The 16311-nt window shown below is 36.6% G+C and overlaps 1 protein-coding gene across 2 annotated transcripts in view; it reads left to right on the forward strand.

The window, feature by feature from the left end:
- LOC145681103 (putative phosphorylase b kinase regulatory subunit alpha) overlaps positions 1-16311 on the forward strand; it is a 147011-nt gene that overhangs the window by 19449 nt on the left and 111251 nt on the right. For both annotated transcript variants that reach the window (XM_081752511.1, XM_081752510.1), the window contains exons 3-6: positions 3473-3689; positions 6844-6926; positions 7877-8068; positions 14521-14709. In XM_081752511.1, the coding sequence (XP_081608637.1) occupies positions 3473-3689; positions 6844-6926; positions 7877-8068; positions 14521-14709 (681 nt within the window). The remainder of the gene's footprint in view (positions 1-3472; positions 3690-6843; positions 6927-7876; positions 8069-14520; positions 14710-16311) is intronic.

The following is a 16311-nucleotide window of genomic DNA, read 5'->3' on the forward strand; positions in this document are numbered from 1 at the left end:
ATGAGTCCAAAAATTCATCAACATTGAGAAATGAAGCTTTAGGAAAATATAAAAAGAGGGTAGATAACAATGCAGCCAAAAGAAATAAAGCAGAAGAAATAAAATAATTAGAATTGAAGAAACGCATTATGCAGAGTACTAAGGAAGAAACAGAAGAACTGGAAAAGGGGGTGAAAAGTTTAGAAAAGGATACTGTCTTAAATGCGTGTACCTTTGAGTGTAAGGTATAATCATTATGAATTAATAATTCGCAAATATGTATATATCTGCCTTATGACTTATTATTTAGAACAAGTTTTTACTTTCTTTACTTGGTAGAATAAGCCTGGTACAGAATCTACTGAAGAACTATTTACTTACACATTGTGTGTTATGTGATACTTTGTAATTAGACATTTAAAGCAATTTGTGGAGTGGAAGGCTGTGAGGAGAGTTGGAAGGCCCTTTAAAAATGTTAAAAAATCACTTGTATTTCAAAAAAATCAAGGTTAACTAATTTATTAAAAATAAAATATTATTTTGATGGTAAAACAATTACAAACCCGAAGTCATCAAGAGTGTGATTATTTCTAAAGAACTTCAAAAAATCATTGTATTAAGTACTGGAATTTTGCTGATATTTACACTGAATATACTGGAAATATACTGAAATTTTGAAAATGAAACTCACTAGACACCCTGTTAAGTTTGTTTGTCTTAACGTCCTTATGCGACAACGGGGTTATGAAAATAGGAACCAGAGCTTCTTCGTGGCTAAGCGGTTAACGTACGCGCCTTTGGCGTGGGAGACCGGGGTTCGACTCCCGGCGGGAGCTCTTGTAGTTCGAATTCCACGTTAATTAGTAGGTCCACGTCGCATGTAGCCTCGCTGCTGAACGGTACGTTAAACTCAACATCAACTCAATTCAATTCAAATCGGAACCTACAGCTTAAAGCAGAGTCCGAACTACTACTCGGTTTGCACACGAGATAAATTGTCCTCCATCTGAACTCGAACTGGGATTTCTTGATTACAAAGACAGCAAGTCTACCGATTCATCCACGAAGGACTCCTGACAGATATACGTTGCACTCAACTTGCATACTTGTAAATATTTCAGTGACTTCAGAAGAGCAAAAGGATATACATAACTGCGCGAGTAAAATCACTGTACAGAGTTCAAAAGATTACAGAGTACAAAGGATCTAATTTAATCCAAGTTATTTCAGTAAATCAGAAATACAACAATTTAATTTTATTTACATATCAATAAAAGAAGTGAATAAAAATACAAATCATTTAAGTTCACTCTGCCTCTCAACTGTTATATTTATATATATATATATATATATATATATATATATATATATATATACAGATGGTAATCAGAAAAATGGAAACACCTGTAGTTGGCAACACGCAGATGTATGGGTTGGCAGTGGTGTCGTGGCGCCCGCAGCGCCGGACCGCTGGTGGTGGTGTGTTAGGTCGGTCTCCATACTACGTCAGGCGCAGTGGAACACCAGTGTCCAGTGGCTGCAGCAGACGGAGATAGTGTAAAATGGGAGACCTCTCAGATTTTCAAAGAGGGCAAATTGTTGGTGCGCGGTTATATGGAGTGAGTGTGACGACAGTGGCTACTGTGTTAGGTGTGTCGCGTGGGACAGTGTCGAAGGTGATGACGGCCTACACAACACACGGGAAAACCACATCGGGGAAGCGGAACAGTGGGCGGAAGAAAATCATGAGTGACAGGTCACGCCGGGTATTAAAGCGCATTGTCACGCAGAACCGTCGTGCCACTGCGGAGCAAGTGACGGAGGAACTCAATCAGCACCTCCCCCATCCTGTTTCGACAATCACAGTCCGCCGCGAATTACATGACATGAACTTACGGGGTCGTGTTGCACGGGCCAAACAGCTCATCAGGGACCATAACGCTTTCGCACACCGCAAATGGGCCGCGACCATGCAACTTGGACCGTTGAGGACTGGAAACATGTGATATGGTCGGATGAGTCATCCTTCACCCTATTCCCAACCACGGGCCGTGTTTATGTGTGGAGAACGCCCAAAGAAGCTTATGATCTGCAGTGTCTCCGCCCAACTGAAACATGGCGGCGGCTCGGTGATGCTGTAGGCCGCCATATTATGTCTTTCATTGGGTCCTGTGGTCACACTTAGCGGACGAATCACTGCCAACGATTATGTCACAATTTTAGGAGACCACTTGCATCCTATGGTCCGGATGTTGTTCCCGGACAATGACGCCATCTTCCAGGATGATAATGCACCCATTCTCACAGCTGGCGTTGTTGCAGCGTGGTTTGAGGAACATCGGGATGAAGTTCAACACCTCCCCTGGCCCGCCCAATCCCCAGATCTCAACATAATTGAACATCTGTGGTCCGTCTTGGAAACACGACTCCGGCAACGATTTCCACCTCCATCCTCTCTCACAGAACTGGCCGATGCCCTGCACGAGGAATGGTGTAAAATTCCACTTGCTACCATTCACGACCTCTATGCCTCCATCCCACGTCGCATCAAGGCTGTTCTGAAGGCGAAAGGTGGACCGACACCATATTAATCTGGTAAGTTGCAATTTCGTACAGGTGTTTCCATTTTTCTGATCACCATCTGTATATATATATATATATATATATATATATATATATATATATATATATATATATATGGAAACATCACCATGAATTTCATACGATTTGTGGTATTTTTGCTTTTAATGTATTTTTTGGTTTAAACTAATTGGTCTTTTTAGGAAAGAAATTAACAGGACTCATAGCGAGTTACTATTTTAACTAAAAGTTACTTTTTTTTTCAAGTTGGTCACTAAAAGTTACTTTTTTTCAAATTTGTCACTAAAAGTTACTTTTTTGGGTGATTTATGTTTTGCATTGACAGTTTTCTAAAAAAAAAAATATAAAAATAAATGGAAAAGGGCAGAAACTTGTTACTCATTACTCTTCTGAAAACTTCAGTACTTTTATTCTCACTTCAGCTTTTATTCTTTCTAAAGCACAGTGGGTGGTTGGTGGATGCTTAAGCTCTCAAGGTGGGGTTATATTCTGTGTCTATTCTTTCTTCTATCATAATAGTCTTTTAGTTTCTCCGTAATAATTAACGCTCCGCTCAACGTTGTGTGTATGTGTTTGTGTGTTTCATCATGTTCGTCTTGTGTTATGCTTCTTGTATGTTCTTAAAAGTAGGTGATGAATTTGAATATTTCGTGGCTTTGAGGACTCTCAATGCTAAATTAAATATAATGTCTGGGATGAAGAAATTCGGAAATAGACCAGAACTGGTGCACTTACTCAGAAGCTTCTTACATTTGCTAAGTCTGCTTACCGTAACTACAAAACATACTTAGAAAACCTAAGACACCTGACATGAACCAGCCAGCCCTGGTTTGTGGGTGATATATTGATACTGTATAATTATAACATATATATATATATATCTTGTTTTCAGAGTTGTGTAAAGTTAATGCGTGGTTTATTAATGGCAATGATGAGGCAAAAGGACAAATTGGAAAAATTCAAAACAACTCAACACCCTTTGGATGCTATTCACGCTAAATACAGTTCAGCTACCGGCCAAACAGTTGTAGGAGATAATGAATGGGGACATCTACAAATTGACGCCGTCTCTCTATATTTGCTTATTCTCGCTCAGATGACTGCTTCAGGTAAGAAAGTAGCCATGATTTTTCTAAATACTGCTGTTGGACGTTGAATCAAAAGTTCTAAGAAATAGTGCACATGGACGGATTAGAGATGAGCCAACCAATCTGTAGATTTTGTGGTGTTATATTAGGAAATAAATAATAGCGGAAAATTTTATGAACTTTGCGGATATTAATAAGGATTGTATTGGTGCTTTTGAATTAACTTAAGTGTTGTATTAATAATGCTATGGTGGCATTGTTGTTCTGTGTGAACTATAAATAAATACTATTTGAGCTAGTTATATTGTTTACAATTGTTATAGAAGTTACGACTCGTCATTTGAAATTAGCTATGAGATGTGTATTTACTTCCTTAGTTGTCGTCACATAGTCTGTGGAGTTATGGCAACCTCAATATTAGAGTTGTTTGTTCCTTCTACTTTTGGGAACTTGGCGATGTTTACAACTACATATAATCATATCAATATTGCGAAAGTATATGTACATAGAAAAGAATAGAATAGAATATTTTATTGTCATTGAGCTTTACAAGCAATAGACAACGTCCAAATGAGACATAGATATAAGGGAAAAGTAATCATAGCATGCCGTCAGTTGCTGGTTATAATGAACAGCCTAGTAATATTTGAAATAAAATGACACTGCAAATTACGACACAGTTTCTTTACAATCACTGAACTCTTGATTCGATTAAAATGGATTCGCTATTAACCAATCATATAACTTTTTTTTTTTTTTTTTTTTTTTAATATAAATGTTTAACGGCAGCTTCTGTATGGAGGATGTTAGTTTATTAAACAGCTTCGTTCCTATAACTAAATAACTATTTTTGATCGTCGATAATCTAGTAACGGGTATATTAATTTTCTTACTCCATCTAGTATTATATTCATGTACTTCATCTCTGAGTGTCATATTTGCAAGGCCTTGCTTGTTAGTGTAAAGCAGAACTTGATAAATATATACATTAACTACTGTCATTATCTTAAGCCTGATAGTTAATGATATCATTAACTACTGTTACCTCAAATCAAAATCCCATATCCAATTATACTATGATTTAGCAATATAAGATCAGGACATTATGACTAGAGCAGTAGCGGCTCTCGAGGGAAGTCACACCGATAAAGAAACAAAAATTTTAACGCTACAGGCCAAGGAAAGTAAACTTAAAATATGTGCTAACTCCTGTATAGAATCTTACTACATATTTTAAGTTTTCTTCCCTTAAGCTCTAGCGTTTGAATCTGAATTTTTACTTATGTGTATTCCCTTATAGCAACCATCGCGCTAGAGATAGCCAAAATTATCTTTAAATTATTAATGAAATGATGAAATATGGGTTCTTTTCTAATGTTATAGAAATGGTTGCTCCTAATCATTCTTCATGATCTCCATTAATTAGAAACATTATTTGAGCTCCTTCGTGGTTAATCAGTACACACCTTTGACGTGGGAGAACCGAATTCAATTCCCGGCGGGAACTCATGTGGTTCGGATCATACGTTCTGTTAGATCCACGTCTCATATAGCGTCGCTGCTGAAAGGGATGCTAAACTCAGAATCAGTCAAAAATATTATTTTATGAAATTATCGTTTTGTACGAAGCGCATGTAAAAAGAAAGTCCGATAATCTTTTTACGCGGGAATAGCAACGCTGACGAAATTGAGCATACCCTGCTATTATGTCCGTCCAACAGAGATAGAATTGTCCGAGTGGGGTTGCGTACATGCAAGTAGCAGTAAGCTGAAATGGCTGCCGTAATAGAAAATCCTGCCAAATATGAAGTTAAATCTGTCATACGACTTCTGAACGTCAAAGATAGAGTGCAGCTAACATCCATCGGGAAGTGCCACTTACAGGCCGACAGTAATAAGTGAAAGAAAGATCAGGCAGTGGTGCAGAGTTTCGGGAAAGGCGTTCAGATATTCTGACGATGAGCGCTGTGGAAGACCTAGTGTTCAGACGGACGATCTGGTGGAACGCATTAACGAGAAAGTGCCATTCAATTTTCGGTTTACATTAACTGATATTGCCAAAGAGTTTACCGAAGTGTATGAGAAAATAGTGCATCGAATTGTGAATAACAAGCTGGGTTATCACAAACTGTGTGTGAGGTAGGAAACAAAAATGCTGACAGACGCTTACAAAGAGCAAAGAATGACATACGCGTAATTTTTTTTTGTCCCGCTGGAAGAGTGGATGGATATAATCTCTTTTCTCAAATAGCGACGGGAGATGAAACTGGATATCGTACGCCACTGTGGACTCGAAGCAGCAATCAATGCAGTGGCAGCACTGTAGTTCTCCTAAAGCGAAGAAATCCAAACAAATACCATCAGTTCATAAAATTATGGTAACCGTGTTTTGGAACCAAAAGGGTGTGATTCTTGTGGAATTCATGGAAGCAGGACGAACAATTACAGCAGATGTGTATTGTCAAACACTGAATAATCTACGATGTGCCATCCAAAATGGGCGGAGAGGAATGCTACGCTCTGGAATTATTCTAGTCCATGACAACGCCCGCCAACATATGGCTGCTCGTATTGTTGGGACAATTAAAAGATTTCGATGGGAACTATTCAGTCATCCCTTGTGTTTTCCCAATCTTAACCTCAGCATTTTCTTTCTTTTCCTTTACCTGAAAAAGTGGCTTGCATTGAAACTTTTCAATAATAGTGAAGTGTCAAGACATCAGTTGTGGGTGCACTCTGAGGCAGCAGATTTTTACACAGAGGTATTCGGAAGATTGTGCCACGCTACCAGAAATGTCTGAATTTCATAGGAACTATATCGAAAAATAACCAAAGTATGTACTTGTATATCAATCACAGTAAATTTGTTTTCCTTTTTTTTTTAAGGAAAATATTCCTTTTTTTCGAAATGCATCCCGTAATTAAGTAAGATTGTTATAATACAAACAAATATCACTTCTTTTTTTTTTTTAATCTTGTTTGCGTAGTAAATTCGTAAGTGTCAAGAAAATGTAAAGTTACTCGAATGTGTACGAGTACTTTCGTGATAAGCATGTGATGTTTATATTATGTTAGCTAGTGTATAGACTATTCACTATTATATATATATATATATATATATATATATATATATATATATATATATATATATATATTTTATTTTTTTTTTTTGCAGGTTTACAAATTATATTCAGCTTAGATGAAGTTGCTTTTATTCAGAATTTAGTATTCTACATCGAATCAGCATACTGTATTCCGGTAAGTTGTACAAGCAAAAACGGTAAACTAAATTGCTAGATAATCGTTTGCTTATATTGGTAGAGGAAGACTTCTATACATTGTATATTTTGCTGTTTGTGAGTATATACTAAAGACATAGTTCCTTTATTCGTCAATATATTTTATTCATCGTAAACAAAATGAATATCACTCGTATCTAAGAAGCTGTTTGGCCTAAAATGTGGAAAACTATTCTATTACCTTGTTATTGTCATACTTGTCATACTTACAGGCGGCAGGTTATTATTATTATTATTATTATTATTATTATTATTATTATTATTATTATTATTATTATTATTATTATCAGAGAAAACCCATAACGAAATTAGGCAACTACTTGGTTTACTTAAATTATCTGAACGAAGAACTTTATTTGATATGAAACTTTTGCGTAATGTTTTGATGGGCAAATTACCGTTAATAGAGGCTCTATATCTTTGTCTCTAAGATGTCAATAAGAAATTTCAAATTTTTATATGTAATTCTATTCTCAGAGACGTCCTAGTATATAAATACTTGACAAGTGCTGACAACTATTCACGAATTATTGCTATTTTTATTGCTGATTTTCTTTCTATTCAGAGGCAGTTCATAACATACCATTTGTTATAAATTTTATTCTCTTTTGATTTGTTTTGGTTCGATTTTATTGTTTTTCGTGCATAATTCGTATTATTATGGCTGTACTTTTTTAAAACTTCAATTATCTTTATTCTGTATGTTTTACTTAATGTATTTTATACCTTTAATTTTTATGCATTACAATTTTTTATGCATGCTCTTTTGTTTGTATTGTTTAAATCATATATTATTACTGTTTGGAAATTGTAATTGGACTTTGTGTCTGTAATTTCCTGATACCAATAGGAAAAATGCAAAAAAATATTATTACTCTAATGTAATGCTTTTTTTCTTTCTTTCTTCAGGATTATGGAGTGTGGGAACGAGGTGATAAAACCAATCACGGCCTACCTGAACTAAATGCTAGTTCTATAGGCATGGCAAAAGCCGCTTTAGAAGCTATGAACGAATTGGATTTATTTGGAGCTCGAGGAGGCCCATCTTCAGTTATTCATGTTTTAGCTGATGAAGCTCAGAAGTGCCAGGCAGTATTGCAGGTAAACTCTATAGGCAGACTTTTTAACTCGAAATAAACCTCTTCTAGTTACAGTGTTACTTCTTACAGTTATATGACATTGCCACTTCACGGTAGTAGGAATAAACATCTGATTATTACCTTGATTTTGCATTGTGGGGGCACTGTGGGTCAGTGGTAGAACACTTATCTCTGGTTCGATCCCCGGCCAAGTACGTTTGTGGTGAACAACATTGTGTTCATAGGTTTTCTCGGGGTACCCCCATTTCCTTCCGCTTTGTCATTCCACCAATTCTTCCATTATCATTCACTTGCCTTAATCATCGTCTCTCTCAACCTAAAAGGCATAACTGTGGAATGTTAAAATGAAAGATTTCATTTCATTATGTTGATTTTGCATTGCGCTTGAAGAATTTAAATAGATTTGAAGGCTAAACATATCTCCATTTGTGGAATATCTTCTTGTTAAGTATTCGGTTGGAGAAAAGGAAAGACGCCAAAAAATGATAAGTCTATATTTAAAGTATCATCTAGGCATATTCATTAAAAAATTATTTACCAGAAAAGCACCCAAAATTATCACTGTCAACGTTTTGTTACGAAGTATTTTTCCCCGCAAGTTTCACTGCTACATAGTATAAAGGAACTCAGTGATTAAAATGAACGTATGTCAAATGTTGATTTTTGACAAATGTTGCTGAGATTCAAATTAAATGTAGAGTTAATGTCAAAATAATGTTATGGGAAGAAGTAATGAATGCTATTCCTTGTGCGTTTCAGTTTAGTAATCAATCAGGACATTGTTTATCTAAACATAGGGCAAAACATTCAATTTTTCCATTAGATTTAACATATATTGTGTTGTCTTGATATAATCTCTATCAACAGCAAAAATTTTCTCATGGAGTTAAGGTACTATAACATTATATAGATTTTACTTGTAGTGTTAGGGAGTACTCATGTTTCTACAGCGACGGAAATCAATTTGAAGGAGCAAACAAACGAAAAGAGTTAATTGCTACAGCAAGTATTCATAACATCTAATTTAAGAAATAGTATTCAAGGAATCTTTTCCCATGAACTAAAAGTTTCGGGTGAAAAGTGATAAATTAAAGGTGTAGTTAAAAGCTTAGTCACAAACCGGATGGCAGAACTTTCTTCGTCTTTCTGCGATGCGCTTTTGTAAGTCAAAAATTTTCTGCAGGAATTCTGCAGAATAAATAGCTGTAATTGTTAAGAATACGCTTTACGTGACGTAAAAATCAGTTTAAACTATATTTATGTGAGTCGTCAGTGCATTTAAGATATCTACACATAGTAGGCATGTTTTTATACTTTTCTGCTGGCTATTTTTTTTTCTCTCTGACAATTTTTCTGCACAGGCGCGGCACATTTTCTGCGATCACACCGCAGATCGCGGCATGTTCTACTATGGGAGTCACAGATTACGTAACATATTTCATCAAGGTACACGTTTAATTTTTTCTCAACCTAGTAAGGGTACAGATTTCGAATGTAAAAGTCAGGAAATAATAAAGTTCTCTACTTATAGTTCCAATTTGTTACTATTCTTCGACCAATTACGTTAATAATAAAGTGAAGTAAAATATAGGTGAAACAAGTGAGGCTGCGAACCAATGGTTCTTTAATTATTATTAATCAGTTACGTAAGATATCGGTTAGTGCTAATGAAGAGGAGTATTTTGGTACAATGGCAATTTTATTGAGGACTATTTGAAGTGAGAAGAGTAATATTATTCAGAAGTAAAAGATATGTGCTCAGAAAGGTTATAACATTTGACCAAAACGTTAACAATAAATAATTTCGGACACTTTTGAAGTAAGTGTTTTATTTAATGAATATTGAATATGTATCGTATTAAATGAAATAGCTTCATATAGTGATTTAGCTGCGCAAGTCTTGGATACATAACGCAAACAAAATTCAAAACTATCAACATTACACTTGCAGACGATTATGTACGTGATATTAAACACACAATCAAATAAAAATAATAATGACATTATCATTGTTATTATTAATAACAAGCTGATTTTGATTTACTGATAGTTAACATGATACTAAACAGCAGTTGCCAGTTGAAAATGAAATGAAATGAAATCTTTCAGCTTTACGTCCCACGATTATATCGGCTAGGCTAAAGGAGATGGTGATAAATGATTGAAATGGTGGAATGTGGAAAGTGGGAGGAAAGGGAGAACCCCGAGAAAACTCATGCACACGGTGTTCGTTCACCACAAAGCTCACTTGGCGCGAACTGGGATCAAACCAAGGATCCCAGGCACCAGAGGTGAACGCTCTACCACTGAGTCATCGCGGCCCCTTTAGTTGCCAGTTGAGAAGATACACATTTCTTATAATAACTCTCACTTATTTGCAGAATTAAATACTTTGATATTACTCCTGCTGTTTTCCTTTGTAGTTTTGAGAAATTAATCATTTAGACCAAATTGATATACAAAAGGGAAAGGAAGTTATTTGGAAAAAAGAATAAGAATTATTTTTACAAAGGTATCATTACGTTTTGCAAATTGCGTAACAACTCTGTTTTGCTCTTAGACGGGACATTGTCTTTTGCTGTACGGAATTCATTTCCATTGTTTTCCAACATTAGTCAATGCAAATATCAGACTTTCCAATGCTCCTATATTTCCTATTTTTCCTATATATTAACTCCTATATTTCATACATTTTAACGACACCACCTATATTTTTGTGGCATTGCTCCTTCCACTTGTGAAAATAAGGATTTTCAGTTTCAAACACTAAGTTGTCATACTCAATATCGCATGGACTTGGTCCCTATTTACATGAAAAATTGTTGTAGGATGTTAAAACTTCTGGTAACTTCTTCAGTCTTGTAGATGAAATAACAAACGCAGCAACTGATAAACAGTTTGATATTCATATTCGATATTTTTCTGTTTCAACCAATTGTGTTGTCACTCATTACCTGGACAGTGCATTTTTGAGGCACGGTACATCCTGAGATCTTTTTCAAACTATTGCGAAAACTATTAACACATCTAAACTGCCTCATGACAAGTTCCTCATGCTGGAAAGTGATGGACCTAATGTGAATGTCTTTCTTCGACGAATGTGAAATGATTGATGCCAAGATCAAGGGTTACCAAAGCTTCTGGATTTTGGTTCTTGTACTTTGCACAGTTTCTAATGTGTTTCATGATAGAGTAAAATCATTGTCGTGGGATATTGAAAATTTTTCAGTGGTTCAGAATGTCTGCTGCTCGACGAGAGGACTATGCTCTTGTCCAGTCAGTATTGGATTTAGAAAATCATTTCTATCTGCGTCATGTTCCGAGCCAATGGTTAACTTTGTCTCCTGTGTGCCAACGCATCGCGAATCTGTCAGCACAAGATAAAGCATGTCATGGAAATAATCCTTACAGAAGGATTGAACAATTTCTGAAAGACCATTTCTGAGAGACGTATACTTACAAACACTGATTTTGTGATGCAGATCGTTTTTACACTTTCCTTATGGTCGGTGCTTAGTACTTGTGAGCTACGTACGAAAACGCTAAGAAACTCGTATAAAATTTTGCAACGAGATAACTACCCATTTAGGTATATTTATAGTAGAATGTATGTTCATATAACAATTGGTGTAATTTCCACGTGATTTTTATTTCTACCTATTGAATAATTGGAATGTTCCATTTTCACAGCTTCATGAAACCTATATTTTTTCGTCGTGATTTCCTATATTTTTTCCATTAGCGTTGGAAAGCCTAAAATATAATTGTAGTTTTGCAAATAAGTACATATTCTTTACACTCTCTACCTTTAATTAATGCTAATTATAGGAGTTCCGTTGTTCATACAAGAAAAGGAATCTAATCTGGTAGGGGGTGCTCTGGAAATAGTGGGGAAGCGTAACAATTTGAAGTACGTAGGTCACCAGGAGGTTAAAAACTGCCCTGGGCGGAGATAGACTCTGCATCACTTCTGGAATACGGAGATGAAGCATGTTTTTTTGGACATTGTCGTTCTATATGAACTTAAGACATTAAGATGAAGAAAATGCGAAAATATTATTGAACTTTTAGTTTAACTGGCAAACACAGATGTCCTATTACAGTGTGCTCCGCTAAGGGTAGATAGCAAATTCGGACTTTGCAAAAACATCAGTGATTGATTTTTGAGGAGTTTTGATTTCATTAATTAATTATCTAATATCTATTATGTTTAATATAATATATTAAGTCTAATATCTTGTTTAACTATCTTTCACCTTAATATATAGCTGACAACATAAGACGTCAGTAACTTCGGAAGAAGAGGATCGGTTTATAAAGTATTATTCAACATAGCCTGTACACATATTTAAAAGCCTTATATCCACATTAATAGATAAGAAAGTCGATTAGAACTTTATACCTCTTCTTAGCACCAAAGTTACATTAGATAAGGGCTTAGAGTTCAACATAGTGTCAGAATTATAGAATACAGGACTCCCACGTAAAAGGCACAAGCGCTGTTGATTTAATTACAAGAGAGTTCTATAAACATGAGACAATTATACATATATGCGTGGAAGAGACTTTAGGACAAAGAACAACTATTTATTTATTTTCATGATGTAAGAGAATAAATGATTCATTTTTTCAGAATTAAGTAGGAATTGCATTTTTTTTAAATATATTCTTGAGTTACAAAATATTATTTAAATATATCAATACAGGTATTCATACTTAAAGCAGTTACATTGCTGGAAACGCATTGAAGAACACCTCATATACATTGTCCGATGCGAACAAAATCCGCACCTCGGAATGTGTATATCTATAGAGGGTATGCTGATCTTAGTTTGACGACTCGAGCACATTGATTAGACTGATAACATTTTCTGTAACGGGTTATCGAACAAAGCGGCTAGTGTCGTTCTGTGTTGATCATAGTCTGTGTCTGCAATGCTTGGACAACAACACCAGCGAATTTCTATTGCGAGATAAAGTGACTTCGAGAGTTCACTGTATAGCAACAAGAGGCCAAATTGTTCCGCTGAATTGTCGCTCGCATGAGGTCGTGGCGTATCAGTGGTTCATCGGTACTATACCCAGTGGTGGACAAACTTTCTTTAGGAGTTACTTAAAAAAAATAGGTGGCCTATGAAATTTATTGAAAACAAGAGTACAGGTTGAAGCAGTTATCTGTACCACCCTAAAACGAGGATATTTCCATATTTTCCTAGAAACTCACCTGAACAATTTTTTAGGGTTCCAAAAAGAATATATGCGTGGATGAAAAAAAAAAAGACGTCTGTTAACTGTATTCTTTTCATTCATCAAATTAGGAATCATGTCGCGGCCCAGACAGAATCTTTAGGGGGTCGCATCTAGCTTTGTTCCATCATTGGTGTACACGATGAGAGGCACAGGGTTCTCAAAGCAAATGAGTCCTCCACTTTGCCCATGATACTCATTGGGGAGCGCCTGGACGGAAGGATCGTTCGAGCTGATAGGACGGCGATTGGCAATTTATTCAGAGCCACTGTGGTTCTCCAAGTGTGTGAACTAACACTAAACAACTGATATAGAGACAGACCCGCATTCCTGATGCATGGTTACACGTGACCTGCTCATCGCCGAGAAAGTCTTTGGTGCTGATGGAAGATAGTGCACTATTAAAGAAAATGGAGGACGGTGATATTCAGCGATGAGATTCATTTCTGTCTCGGATACATAACGGGCGTGTGCATGTTCTTAGACGCCCAGGTGAGCAGGAAAATTAAGTGCATGTTCTACCCGCCGTACTGGCTCACCTGGGATTCTAGTATGTGTGAGTAGGCAATAAGTTACACATGATGTTTACCTCTCGTCTCCTTTCAAGGGGGTAGGATTAGTGCGTCGTGTATTTGTAACGTCGTCAAACTGTCTTCGAAGTTATATGGACAGTTTGTGGGACCTTATTTTCCAGCAGAATAATGCGCGGCTTCATCTCTTGGGTAACCCAGCACACTCGGTATACGCTTTCCTTCTTGGCCTGCTAGGGCCCCGGAACTAAGTCCTGGTGAGTACGTGAAGGATATGATAGAACAACGCCAGACTGCCAGCCGGGCTCTGGCAATAATCATCCAGATACGCCAAACATCTACAGCGAGTGTGCGATATCGTACCCCAGACAAACGTACGGCATCTATACAGCTAACTATTCAGGGTGGTTATACGTGCTGTAGTTTTTGAATACCTTGTATACGAGTTTGAGAAGTGTCAGTTCGTTATATTGGGTTCACTACTATTTACGTACGTCGTCTTGTGTATTTACTTTGGACCAGTGTTCTTAATTGCATGCCCATCAGTGTGAATCGTTAATAGTATTGTTAATTGTAATATTCGTTTCTCTTCCCATGTCGAGTCAGCCCTTTGTGATATCTTTTTCTGAAATTCCTACCCGTTTGAGTAAATTAAATTATTTTTCTTCTTTTTCAGTCAATGTTACCTCGGGAATCTAGCTCCAAAGAACTTGATAGCGGTTTGTTGCCAGTAATAAGCTTTCCTGCTTTTGCTGTGGACGATCCTGAGTTGATCAAGTTGACAAGATCAGCGATTGTTTCCAAGCTGCAAGGAAGATACGGGTGCAAGAGATTTTTGCGTGATGGTTATAAAACACCGAAAGAGGTATAAATAAATAAATAAATAAGTTGGTTTTTAGTTTAACGTACTTTTCACTAGTGAGGCTATATGAGACAGGACCTACTGATTAATGTGAAATCCGAACTACATGAGCTCCCGCTGGGAGTCGAACCCGGATCTCTCACATCAAAGGCGCGTACGCTAACCACTTAACCACGAAGGAGATCCAAAATAATCCTGTCAGTAATATCAAATTAAAGTCGCTAAGGATGTATTGAAAATGAACTTTCAAAAGTGCTAAAGATTTCAAAGCTTAAGCTAGATTTGCAATAATGATAGCTTCTGGCACGTTTTGACTCCTCACTTTTAGGTAGTGTGGATGGGTTTATTTGGCATGATTTTTGCACTCATCGATAGTAATTTATAATTGAAACTGACGAAAATAAAGTAAAAAGAGTCTATATCTTTATTTCAATTCCTTGTAGAAACTTACTTATTTTACACATCTACTTATATAAACATACATACAAAGTGTTCAGAAAAAACACGTTTCTTCCTTTCTAGCAGAACGAGGTATGAATTTGGCACAGTTTTAATAAAATCTAAACGGAGAAATTTTCGTTCATTTTCAGTTCCTAATGAGTAAATGTAATTTCATGTTTCAAGCTTTGATAACTTGAAAATTGCGCTAGGTAATACGAGGGTGGTTCAGCATCAGTGTTTCTTCCAGACATGTTTTTGGGGTCGGGCACCCCCCCCCCCCGGAGTTCTTTTTTAGAGTGCCCCCCGGAGGACACCAAAATAATACTATATAATATAAATAGAATAGTACCAGTAGTGCCCCCCGTGTCCTCCCGTAACATTTTTTTCTGAAAGAACGACTGTTCAGCATTTTTCGCCCCTGACATAGAAGGAACCCCCGTAGGAAAACCAAACCACAGTTATTTTTCAACATAGTCCCCTGCAACGTGAACACACTTTTCCAATCGACTCTCCAGTGCTTCAATACCAGCGGGGAAAAAAAAATCGTTTGATTGGTCCTGCAACCATTCATTCACAACATCTGTAACCTCTGAATCACTGGCAAAATGTTTTCTACGAAGGTGTTTCTTCATGTTGGGGAACAGGTGGAAGTCACTAGGGGCCAGGTCTGGAGAATAAGGGACATGAGGTACAATTTTGAACCCTGGTACATGAACTGCAGCCACCGCAACTTAAGAGGTGTGAGCGAGAGCATTGTCGCAATGGAACAACACTCCACGAGCCAATATTCCGCGGCGTTTTTCCTTGATGGCAGTACGTAATTGTGCAATTAGGTTTGTAAAATAAACACCTGTGATTATATTTTCCTGTTGAAAATAGTCAATTAAAAGATGCTATGACCTTTCTCTTTGATGGTTGAGCCTTGAATTTCTTTGGTGGTGGAGAGTTGTGGTGTTTTTATTGCATACTTTGGCGTTTATGTTCCGGATCGAAGTGGTGAACCTATGTTTCGTCCATCATAACAAATCTCTTTAGAAACTATTGCTTGTGAGCCTTTATTGTGCGTAACAGGTTCTGACATGTCACACAACGTATCCTCTTTGGTCGGCCGTCAGCATTCGTGGAACCCAACATGGAGAGATCTTTTGCATTAATAAATGTTTA

The sequence above is a fragment of the Thermobia domestica genome, chromosome 3, assembly GCF_964235325.1.
Source record: "Thermobia domestica chromosome 3, izTheDome1.hap1.1, whole genome shotgun sequence".
Lineage (NCBI taxonomy): Eukaryota > Metazoa > Arthropoda > Insecta > Zygentoma > Lepismatidae > Thermobia > Thermobia domestica.